Below are 12,430 nucleotides of genomic sequence, written 5' to 3'. Positions count from 1 at the left end.
TGCTGGATGCATTTGTAAAATGGCTTAATAGGCTATTTCACCGCCTTTTCATCCTGTATGTACCTCTTCATGAGTCCTTGCTTGAGTGAACTGCAACCGTGTTATTAAGTGTGCTGCCCGGAGCAGTGTATATACTCTGTCCTCTCAGGGACGGGCACCCCCGGCAGGGTCTGTCTGTACCACCTTCCATATGGTGGCTCGTCATTAGTTTTCCCTCGCCCTGCTGCTGAGGAGTTTCATCAAACCCTGGAGTCCAATCTCTCCACAGCTCTTTTTCTATTCCACTGTGATATTTCTCTCTCCAGCCAATTGGATAAGTCACACATAGCTTCACCGCACGAAAGAACAACAGCAGCCTGAAGCAGATGTTGCTCTGCAGACTGCTCATGGAGTGGAAAACTGGGTTTCGAGAACAGTATCTGAGTTATTGTTAAAGAGTTCAATATGTCTTGGAAGGGAAGATGGGTTTTTCAGGCTATGATCTAAAACTTCGGAGTTAATACCTTTCTTGATGGATGAAAATGCAGCAGGTTATGCTTTTTATCTTCAAGCTGTTTTATATTTTGACCCTAGACAGCAATTTTAGATTTGAATGAATAAAACAGGTCTCCTATGTCCTATAGGGAATCAAGAACTGGTTCCATTTGAACACCTGCTTGCACTATTCATCAGAATCACATGCCTCAGAGCTTCTCAGTTACTATTTTCTGTTCCTTTTTTACTGACATCCGTACAGTGGGAATAGTGACATAAACCTCATGCAGATGTGATGTTGGAAACATGCAACAAGAGGAAGCCATGGTGGAGAGGAAGACCGAGACAGATAAAACCTTTACTCATTGTCATGTCTATAAAGTGAGTAATATACTGAAAAATCTTTCTATGCAACATGGCCTTAAATTCCAGGAATGCCATATATGTAACACTGTTGACGCACCATTGCCGCTGCTTCCCAATCGAGCAGCACATCCATTACTGAGGGTAAATATCCCATGTAATATTAACATTAGCATCATTCAGTGAGGCGTAGACTGAAAATGAATGCTGTAAATATTCTCCTGACTCTGGAAACCTGTGTAAGCCTTCTTTTTATCCCACACAGAATATTGAACCATAAAGATTCGGGCCAATGGGCAGAATTGATAATCCAATATCCATTAACAAAATAGTGTCAATTATCATCTGTACTGAGGGCAGGTCAAAAAGAAAACAGCTAAATTTCTCTTTTAGTAGAAGTGATAAAAGATATTGAAGAAAACCATTGAAGTACTATTTTGAGAGTTAAGTTCAAGTTAAGAAAAAACAGTGTTATTTTTCTCCACTTTTATTCTGTAATATGAGCAATATTTTTCATATTCAAGTGTGTATGAAAAAAAGTCACTGGTTTCTTAAAAAGCTAAATACAATAAGCATTGGATCAAGGCACATACAAGACTGGCCAAAGGGCATACAATGCACTTTGGTTTTCAATGTTAAAGAACAGTTGACTTCAAATTGTGGCAACATATGTGTGTTCACTTTGAAAATGATACAAAATAATAGTCATAATAAAGATTTGCTGACACTGTGGTAGTTCTAATGAAAGCCAACATGTTTTGCACTGTCTCTTTCGGCCTGGTGACTACAATGACGTATGGTACATGGTACTAAAGAATGCCGCCATTGTCACTTGGCCATTGTTGGCTTGTACAAATAAAGATAGTGGGGGGTTCTCTGTGTCAGCCTGTCCAGTCTACTTGTTCTGCAGAACAGAAAGTTCCGTAAGGTCAGTGTGCTTTATCTGCCCTGTGCTGTGGCCTACAATCCTATCGGAAACACAGAAACCCTGCTTAGGTTGCTCTGCTGTTTCTTCTTGCAAACCAAAAATTTCACACTGAACAAAGTAGAGAAATAAAGCATGGCACCTCATCTTTAGTTTTTTTGTACTCTATTTTGGGTGAATACTAGAGCAAGACTCTTGGTCAGTAGTATGTTGAGACAGCTAATGGCCACTCATTCTTTGAGGGCAACATGCCTGCTTCACAAATTAGTTGATCAGCTTTACCTTAATTTACGTTATGACATTTTTTTGCCTTTTTGTTTTACAGACAGCCACAAAGTGAAAAGAATGACCTGTGCTTATACTACAAGGTTTTCTAAAGTCTGATTGTTCAACACAGCAATGAAAACCCACTTTCACAGTTGACAAGTCATCATATCTCAGTAGAACACAGAGTTTCATTTAGTTGGTCGATAACCTTAAGCAAAGGAAATACAGTACAAATTACTACAAATCCCTAAAATATAGAATTGCAGTACAATACCCACTGACCGTTCAGTGATGGCCTGCAAGTGGAACGTTCTCAGTCTTCATAAAATGTCCTTAAATATAAATTATATGGCGAATGTACAGAACATTGCTTCCTTAGTCTTATAGATCCAGTGTTGTGTAAAAGTCTTGCCACTTTAAGTCACGCACTCATCACGAATGTCCATGTGCAATATCATGAATGGGAATGGTCTGAATCTGGTATTCCACTGTCTCTGTAGCTCCTGTTGTTAATACTGTTCTCGCTATGTGGGCTTTTGTATAAGCTCAGGCCGTTAGGTGGGAAAATCGTGTGTATCACAAACTCCTCCTTGGACACGGGCAGGTGATTTATAGGAATCATTTGAAAAGAAGTCTCTCGAATTTCTAGGATGGAGTTGTCCTTCTTCGTGCCAGCCTCAGCATAGTCGTCCTTTCTCCGGCGGCCTTTGTTGTAGGTGCAGTTCCTGGAAAAAAGTGACCCGTTCCTGTGGACATACCAGCACACCAGTGCCAACATGATTATTGCCAGAAGTGCCACAGCCCCTCCAATGATAGCAGCCAAAGGCAGACTGGAATTTTTGTAAGGCTCTTTCTCCTGCTCTCTGTTTAAAGTTGTGGTCGGGTTGTACGGTTTGTGAGAACTAGTCTCTGTTTCTATGCAAACAGGGGTCTCATCCGACAGGTAAATGTTGCTGGTCTCCATGGGAACCATGCATATCCTATAGGAAGACTCTGGCTCCAGCGCAGTGAGCAGGTACTCTGTTCTCTCCCCCTGCACAATTGTCTCGGTGATGGAGCCGAAGGCAGGGCTGTGTCCCAGCTTTAGCCAGCTGAGCCGTAGGGCAGTCATGGGCTGTGACACCCTCCATGATATATGTATAGTATCTGCACTACTTGACTTCACACTGATGGTGATGATCTTTCTGCCTGAAGAGGTGGTGGTGCTGTGGTAATTTTTACCCATGTCAGGCCCCTTTACTACAGGCCTTTTAGTCACAAACAAGGGCCACTGGGTCTGTGAGGGGCGTAAAGTGTTGGGGACTGTGCTTGTCTCATATATGGAAATGAGTTCCAAATCTGTGCAGTCAAACATGTCTGTAGTTAAGTCTTTAATCGCCATGCCTTTGACCTTATCGGGGCCTTGACACATGAGGCCCCGTACATTCACCTTTGAAGGCAATGACCGCAACCAGTCACGCACCCACTTCATCCTGCAAGTACACTGCCAGGGGTTGCTGCGTAGCAGGAGCTGTGTGAGGTTGTCCAGATCTTCAAATACACCTTGTGGAAGGCTGCTCAGGTTGTTACCTGACAGGTCCAAGCGATACAGCTGCCTGAGGAAGGCAAAAGCACCGGGCGGCACGCGATTAATGTGATTATCTTGTAGCTGCAGCTTCTCCAAACTGGTGCCTGGCAGGTTGGCTGGTGGTGATGTTAGGGAGTTCCTCACTAGCGAAAGCTCTGTCAGGTTGATCAGGTTGATGAAAGCCATCTCCCCAATTCCCCGGTTATTGAGCAGGTTACCATCAAGGATTAGTCGTTTTAGGTTGATGAGATCTTGCAGAGACTGCTCTGAGATAGAAGAGATGCGGTTATCATCAAAGCGCAACTCCTCAATGCTCATGGGTAGACCAGAAGGGATGGTACTTAAGTGGTTCCTGGAGAGAAAAAGCAGTCTTAGGTGATTACTGTCCCTGAATGCCCCTTCCTCTATGCTGACTGCTGATACCGAGTTATCATCCAGATGAAGCTCCTCAATGTAGGGAATTTGGGCTAAAGAGGCATGGGTAATCATTCGAATGTTGTTCTCCTGAAGATGAAGCTCTTTAAGCCCAAGAGGAAGGTTAGTGGGGAACTCATCCAGATGGTTGCAGTAAAGGTAGATCTTCTCCACATTGGTGAGCCTGCGGAGCTCTGTGGGAATGCCAGAACTTTTAATACGGTTGTTTTGAAGAAAGAGCACTGTAGCATCCAGGGGTATACCAGTAGGGATGGAAGTCAGGCCACGGTCATTACAGTAGATGAAGGTCCCATCACAGCGGCAGGCTGAGGGACATGAGGCAGAGGTCACCAGGGGGTTAGCAAGACCCAGCAGCAGTCCCACCCTGATGAGGAAGAGGATAAAGGCCTTGCATTGATGCACCATCTTGAAGCTGTGTTGCCTGGCAGTCTAATCACTCAAGGGCCCCTGGGGAGAAGACACAAGGGTACATTTAATGCACATGGCCTTAAAAGGAGAGCCAAATTCCTGTTCTCATAATTGCTGGGTGTTTGAAATGCTGCCTGCAGCACTTTCTGGATTAGATAACTGCTGAAATAATCAATTTGAAAAACTGATATGAATTGATCATTAGGATTGCCAGACAGTAAAAAATAAAGTGATTGGGTACACATGCTATTAATTACTTGCTTTTTAGTTGACATTACATCATTTAAATGTAACCTGAATTTACAATCGATCACGTCTGTTTTTGTTTCCTTTTTCATAAGAAATATTTCAACTTCTGCATTCTGAGTCGTAACATTTTGCCCGGACTCGTGAAGCGCTATAGCATTCACGTTGGTTTATATGTTTCTGTATCTCAAGGCTGCCTTTCATTGCCTCCAAGCACAAGGGGGAACAAAGTCAGGCTTTGTTAATGAACTGTTGTGGAACCGACATACTCTTTAATCCCTCTTAGATTATTGCATTTTGCCCTTTGAATTCTGTGCTTTTAATTGGCCTCTCACAGAAAATAAAGCAGATCAATTTCTGTGTCATGACATAAGCAGTAAATGACTTTGAGATGCGAGCAGGACACGCTCGCATCATTTTAGTCCCTTGGTCAGCAGGCTTCAATTATTCTTGCACAGAACTTGAACTTCCCTGTTACTGTGATATGATAGAAATGTTTCCATGTAGTTTTTCAGAGGACCAAAATATACATTTTCATAATTAATACACTATAGATCTCAAAATCCATACCGTGATGTCAAGCAGAAGGTGCCAATTGGTTGTCTGTCTTTTTTCACTATCGATGCATAGCTCCTTTCTAATTAGCCTAATACTGATTTATTGCTTTAATTATACATTCTTGTCATGACCTCTCTTCCTGCACATCTCATTAGAAAATGTTGTGTGGTCAGTGAAGTGGAGAGAAGCAAAGCCATCCATATTAGTCATACCTGATTTATACAATGTGGTAAATCCTTTCCAGACACCAAATATCCAATCAAGGTCCCCTCTTGAATTTGGTCTTATCCTCTCTGAAAAGAAAAGGTTGTCTGCGGGGTTTCTGGTGATATCCCGACCTGGTCAGCGTTTGTTCAGCTGATCCTTGTTTGGACGATGACCTCCTCTGTGTTGTCAGAGGCTCATGCTTTCAATGCCTTTACCATGGCAGATAAGCCTGTAGAAGAAGCATCCCTTCTCATGGACAAAGCATGCAGTCCCAGCTAATATTAAAAATCCTAATGGGTGTTGAATTTGTCAAGCTCAATAGCCATAAAGGTGAATGAGATTTTTTGGGTGCAGTATAGAGATCCGTGCGAGAGCTTTAGCGAAGGCTCCTTTCTGCAATCAGGCCTGGCATGCATGATGAGTTGACACAAAGCTGTTCTGAGCCATGCCAATCCCCTACGCCACAGGCTCAACCCAGGCCTGTTCACTTGTGTACTCCAGGTCTTCAGGTAACCAGAATCCTCTGCTCCGTTGCTGAGCTTGTATACACATTAATCCAGGGCTCTGGTTTCCTGAAACAGATAACTAACGTTCTTCTCTCCTCTAAGAAGGTAAACAGGGGATGGTGCTGCTTATCCTTTGGGGCTCAGCCTCCCTCATGCACCTGGAGTTTGACTCATGCTGTGCCCTCCTCACACATGGGATGATCTGCAAAAATAATCAAAGACAGAAAGGTTCAGTCATCACATTCAGTGGTTACAAAATAAGACCTTGGTGATTGGATGATCAGAGGAATTGTTCAAAATGAGCAAAAAATATTTTTGGATTTAAATAACTGGAGTACAATTTTGTTCGTGTGAATCACAAATTCATCTTTCCATTATTTTATTATGAATTAATAATCAAATACATCTTTCTCCAAACCCCTGGACATGCAACATTTTACCCACTGCTTTAGTGTTAAAACTACTGCGAAATTGATGATGAAGAAGCACATAAAGTTTAGTAAGGTTTAATACTGAAATGTGACATCTCCTGCATGGTGAACAGGATTTAAAAATACCTCCCTTCTTGGCTATGATGGTGCCTGTTGACCTTTTTGCAGCCTGTTACTCTAAATCAAGACCACAGTTCTTTTCTATGGTGATACAAGGAAGAATGTCTATGCATACAAAAGACAACACTGATCTAGACTCCGACACAATGGCTGAGGGTGGAGCTCCTATATGCCCTTCTCAGTCCAGTTCACTGCTTAAATGAGCTTTTGGTGTTTAGATAACTTGTCCTGCGATATTTATCTAAAAAAAAGAGAAAAGAAAAACAGTCTGTGCTGAATTTAAAACGGGGCGAGAGTAGATGCTGCAGCTGAGATCGAGAGCAAATCCAGTCGTTGCAAACGGAACTACTCACGTTGTTAAATAGCACTCATGACAAATGAGGCCCATTTAAATTTCGTATGAAGACGAGGAAGGCTGTTGCATCCATCCCTGTCATTCCTCCGTGACCCCTCACCCTCCCCTCACTCTCCTCTCTTCACATGCTATGAATACGGTTGCTGTAAGTAAAAATAGAATTTCCTTTCCCAAAGCAAATGTTTTGTTTCCTCTCTTCTGCACAATAGCTTTGTGTCCCTATATGTAACTATAAAGTGACCTGCTTGCTGCCACTGCGTGCTGTAAAACACGTAAAGGTAAATTAGGAACAATGGCCCAAGCTAGCTAACAGTTGTGTACCATGACAAAGAGAGGACTGAGGGATTGAGAGACTTGCAAGTCAATTACAATGGCTGAGATGCTGTCTAATACAAGCACCTCCTTCTCCTCCCTCTGAACACGGGCCTCCGTCCAGTATTACATTAGTAGTAAATTAAGAGTCGGAGGAAAAGCACTCGATGTGACTTCTAATAAATGTCTGGAATAAAACAGCGTGACAGGAGAAAAATATCTGTAATGGAGTTTTAGAAAATGGCGAGATGATAGAGGGATATGTGCTGTCTGTCTGCTGGGCTGAACTTTTAATGCAGCACTTAGTAAAGCCTTTTCAATTTTAAATAGCCTTGTTCACCTTCTTGCAAAATCCTCTGACTATTGTTGAGTGTGTAGTCCTGAATCTCAGCGTTACATAAGAGACAGTAATTGTCTCTGCATTTCAGTCTTATCGAGAGAACCTGGCCAGACCTTTCTGTGAATATGATGCATTTAGGGTTGTTTAACAGGCTCATTCTCTGCATTAAAATCCCCGTATATGAGCTTTTACATTCCAGTTGATGTCCCTCCCACTCCTGTGTAGAAAACAGGATCTAGACCAGTTCAAGGGCGACAGGAAGGGTTAGTTTTCTTTTACACCAGTGTGAAAAGAGTCTGCAGGAGAAAAAAACCCCCAAACAACATTCTTGTGTTTGATTTCTTGCGGGTGATTTATCAGTTGTGTGCTTTGAACCAATAAGCAAATCGTGGTTATTTTACAGGGAGCACAGTCCGGCCTGGATGCTTGGTGTCTTTTTCCACGCTCATCAGATTTCAGGGAAGTGGCCCCTCTCATTGTTTGCTTCAAGGCAAGCATGTGGACCTTGTAGCCCCAACAGAGTTAGTAAAACGTTGTCTTCAGGTAATTTCGGTCGTCTTTGCACGCTTTTCCTATCGCACTTACTGATACTCGCGCGAATGTACCCCCTCACATGCTCACAATCATTTCGAGAGCAACAGAGGCCGGATTAAACATTTCTAGTGATGGATGTCTTTCTCCATCGTCCTAATAAGCTCCGCCTGCCAGACAGGAGATTCCTCTAGCAGTCAAAGTGGTTTCTGCTTCATTTAATCTGAACTGGCAAAGTTAAATTGAGCATCCTGCTAAAATTGTGTGGAAGTACAGCTAGTTACCTTTCAGTAGAGAGCGTGAGATGCCCACACAAAGCTGGACATTGATAGCCATTGTGAGCTCAACACGCATAAATGCACATTAGTCTGCAATAACGGAGCCTAGGACTTTGTGCCCCCGAGACATACACAGCACAAGAAAGGCTCCAATTGAAACATTTTCATGCCTGTCAAAACTCCAACAGATTATAATGACTTTTACTTGTGTAAAATACAGAATAATATGGCTGCGTGTATGGGTGAGGGCTGTAGAAGTAGTAATGGCTGACTGTTAAATTATGTATGAGTGCTGAAATTAATTTTGAACCACAGTAGAGTTCTCCAATGGGAAATCAATGTTGTTTGTATCTGCTCTTGATGAGTCATTTTCAACCTATATGCTAGTTTTGAATTGTGATCGATTGCACACACTATATTTACTGCAAGTTTCCTTGAAAATGTGTTTTATGTGCAGTGTGCAAATTAGTAAGCAGAAGAAGCCAACGACGTACTGAGAAACATGAATTTTTAAGCGTTTAACTCTAAGGACCCATGGTGAGGTTCTTCTTTTCCAGTGTTCATATTCCATTAAAAGCTTGTGGCATTGATTAGTATATTACGAAGTGTGTCACCGCGCCAGGCTTCGGCCTGCTGTGGAGCTGACACACAATGAAACATTTGTGGCCAACTGAATCGACAAGGACAGAGAACACATTTAAACTGAAGACAAAATGAGCAGCAATCTTCACAGATTTGGTATGTGGGTTCCTGTTGTTGATGGGCTGAACAGATGATACTTTTGCCGGCCCATTAAGAGCCTAGAGAGGCCCGGGACAGACGGGGGTCTCTTTTGTAACAGGCTGAAAGGAGAGATCTGTAGCAGCTGCAATGATTTTTCCCCACATGGGGGTGGTAGGCACTGCAAGATGTGTGCGAGTTGTGTATGTGACAAGCAAACAGCAAAACACTGAATACTCATGTGAAGCTGCACAGAGTCCATCTCAGCAAGGGCCAGACACCCACCCACAATACAGGGATTTGTCGAGCTCTCTGCGGCCCATCTACTGTTTCCCCTGACTCCTGGTGCTTCCAAATGTGTTTTCTGCAGCATTTACACTTTCACCTTTATGTTGGGTAACTAATCTGAAATGATTCAACTCAAGACTATGAGGGAAACTGAGGCTATTTAGTGACTGGATAAATGATGAAACGCAGCGAATTTGGCCCACAGAATCTGAACTGTGTCATTATGAAGTTCTCGTTATTGGGAACATATTTCGTGGCCTGCCTTGTGTGGCAACGTAAGATTCTGTCTGCAGTGACCTGGTTAGTTGTTAATCTGAAATGTGAATTCCCTTTGAAAGCTATTGGCTGGGGATGTTCGCCTCAGGCAGTCATCAGTGAAGACAACTGGATCCATCCTCCTGTCTACCATGTTAACTGCCTATTTATTTCTTTGTCTATCAACACACACACACACACACACACACACACACACACACACACACACAAGCTACAGTTGCTTTTATTTTGCAAATGGAGTGAAATTTGTGCCGACTTGACTGGAATTGGAGCCGAAGTGAATCATACTGCAGCTTATGTACGTGTTACTATTCAAGCCTGGATGACCTTATTGTCTCCTGAAGATAAAGGGCTGTGTTAAATTGGATTAACAACTGTCGCTGCTGGTGTTGCCAATAAGACACTCACGTTAAATAGCCTGCGTGCACCAGCTCAAGGTGCATGGGAGTAAAATGATTCATTCAGATCTGAAGCAGGTTTGCCTTTTTTTTTGCGAAAATTGTTATTCTTTTATCTTTTGATGAGAGTTAATTCAGAGCTGTAGCTCTCAAATTTTGTTGAGGCTGAGCTGAATGTGACGCTCAACTCTGTCCGAATATGTTGGAGTTTGATATATTTTTGGCGCATTTTCACAGGACCTCATTATTGCGCCCTCCTGGTGTCTTACAGGGGCGTCCTCGTCGTCTGTAGCAAAGCGAGTAGTTGCAGCGCTCCGTGCAGGGGGACATGAACAGGAGCTGGCCCGAGTCGTCCAGACAGTGACGCGGGAGACCCATTTTAGCGGAGTTTCTCCAGCTGTCCCTTCATGTCCAGCATCCCCGCAGGACGTGCGCCGCAATCCGAGATGCTCAACGGGGTGCGACGCCGGTACTTAATCACTCAGGGCTCGATAATCCCATCAAGTTTGTGTATTCTTTATCGCTTATTCCCACCCCTCGAATGCTTCGCGTTATCAACAGCTCCCGCAGCGGGGAGCAGAAGAAGCGACGCGTCCCTGTTGCTCTACGTGCTTTTTCACATGTTTGGAGCGGAGCCGCAAATGTGGCTGTTCGTGACTCGCCGGGAGGAAGCGGCAGAGCTGTGGGTCTGCAGATGGGCGCAGCGCAGGATCGGAGCATCAAGTTGCAGTCATGATGGAGGGCCTTGACATTCTACTGCCTTTTTTTTTTCTTAAATTGAGCTCCATTTTTTTGGTTGTTGCTGCCGTGCGTAAACGGACACGCTCTGTGTGGTACTTTGGAAGCTTTACGGTTGTGAGACTTTATGGTGAAGTCGGTTTTAAAAAGCAAAACAAAACAAACGAACAGGTAAAAAAAACCCAATTAATAAGTACGAATTAAAAGTCCTTCAGCCAGAAAGAAGATCCAAAAAACAAGAAAAAAAATAAGATGCACTCCCAACAGGACCACCAGCACTTACCTTTAAAATCACCCCCACCCCCCAAAAAATGGAAAAGTAACAGGTATCCTCTTAGATTGGGGTTCACAACAGGGGAGCAAACAAAAATAAAAATTAATCCAGTCCAGAGTATGCGGATTAAAATTCAGATCCAGGTAGTCTCCTTGGACTCACAGGGCTACTGGAGCAATTAGGAGTTTTATCTGGAGCAGCTATGTTTACTGGTACCTCCCTCACACACACACTCACAATCTGCAAGCTGTGCAGGGACATGGGTGCACGGATAGATCCCAATACAAATGTGGAGTTGTGTTTGCCTCTAGCTTTGCCTCAATAGAGCACTGATGTCATCTGGAGGAGGGGCCTCTCTCTCTCTCTCTCTCTCTCTCTCTCTCTCTCTCTCTCTCTCTCTCTCAGTGTTGGAGAAGCATACAGGAGAGATGCAGTGTCCTATCGATACACTAGGGGGAGTGGAAGAAAGGGAAAAGCGATTCACATCCTTGTCGTGTGTGTGTGTGTGTGTGTGTGTGTGTGAGTGTGTGTGTGTGTGTGTGAGAGAGAGAGAGAGAGAGAGAGAGAGAGAGAGAGAGACGAGCAGTTGAGTGTTGTCGCCGGTTGGAAAGCAATGCTCACGAGCTGAGGACGAGGGAGAAGTCAGAAATGTGTGTGTGTGCATGTTGATGAGGAAGCGAGACATGCGAGCTGTTTACTCCAGGGTTTGTTTTGAGTCAGCATGAGGTTTTGTCAGCTCATTGTTGAGTCTAACAGGGATTTTTTTTATTTATTTTTTTAGTATCGATCATATGGTGATTTTTTTTCAATTGTCTCAGTTGCAAATATAATTTTTTTATTCAGACACAAGTGCTGGGAAATATATCAATACTCTATTGATATCTTGATATGAGATTTGAGAGGATACAGGTGTATTGTGACGTGTCTTTTCCTGGTGTTAAAGGCTATATTACAGGAAAGTTGTCATTTACTGAACTTTCAAGACCGCTGTAGCTGTTTTATGATCCGCTTTTACCAATTTAGCAATTATGTCCATGCTACTGATGATTGAGTATCTAAATATCTGAATGTTTTTTGTTTTTTTTTGGAAACAACTATCATCAACCCTTAATGTGACAACAATAATATGGAATAATATTTGGTGAGAAATGCTGTGATAGTGGTGTGATAAATGAGAAGGGAAAACCCAGTTTCATCGTTGCTGACCTCAAAAGAACCAGAATAATTTAGAACTGGAATTTAGAGTTGCGTTAATCCCTCACACGTGTGTGTGTGTGTGTGTGTGTGTGTGTGTGTGTGTGTGTGATGCCCATGTGATGGTGCAGGTGAGACATATGAGTCGCTCTGACATACCTGAGCTGCACTGCCTGTGCCCCCTGTGCTCTCTGTGTTTAACCCTCTTTGGTTTCATGT

The 12,430-nt window shown here is 43.1% G+C and overlaps 2 protein-coding genes across 3 annotated transcripts in view; one reads left to right on the top strand and one right to left on the bottom strand.

Moving 5' to 3' along the window:
• Positions 1 to 12,430, top strand: part of macrod2 (mono-ADP ribosylhydrolase 2) — a 439,675-nt gene that overhangs the window by 80,218 nt on the left and 347,027 nt on the right. The window lies entirely within an intron of this gene.
• Positions 931 to 11,312, bottom strand: flrt3 (fibronectin leucine rich transmembrane 3). The gene is made up of 3 exons (XM_086180882.1): positions 11,027 to 11,312; positions 5,456 to 6,158; positions 931 to 4,478 (listed from the first exon to the last, which is right to left on the bottom strand). Exon 3 carries the CDS (start codon positions 4,434 to 4,436, stop codon positions 2,484 to 2,486), a length of 1,953 nt encoding a protein of 650 aa, XP_086037008.1. The 5' UTR covers positions 4,437 to 4,478; positions 5,456 to 6,158; positions 11,027 to 11,312; the 3' UTR covers positions 931 to 2,483.

Source organism: Aulostomus chinensis, chromosome 16 (genome assembly GCF_037954235.1).
Source record: "Aulostomus chinensis isolate RoL2024-O1b breed Wild chromosome 16, RoL_Achi_v1.0, whole genome shotgun sequence".
Taxonomy (NCBI): Eukaryota; Metazoa; Chordata; class Actinopteri; order Syngnathiformes; family Aulostomidae; genus Aulostomus; species Aulostomus chinensis.
Note: the sequence above shows the minus strand (reverse complement) of the source record. Positions and strands in the feature narration are given on the sequence as shown.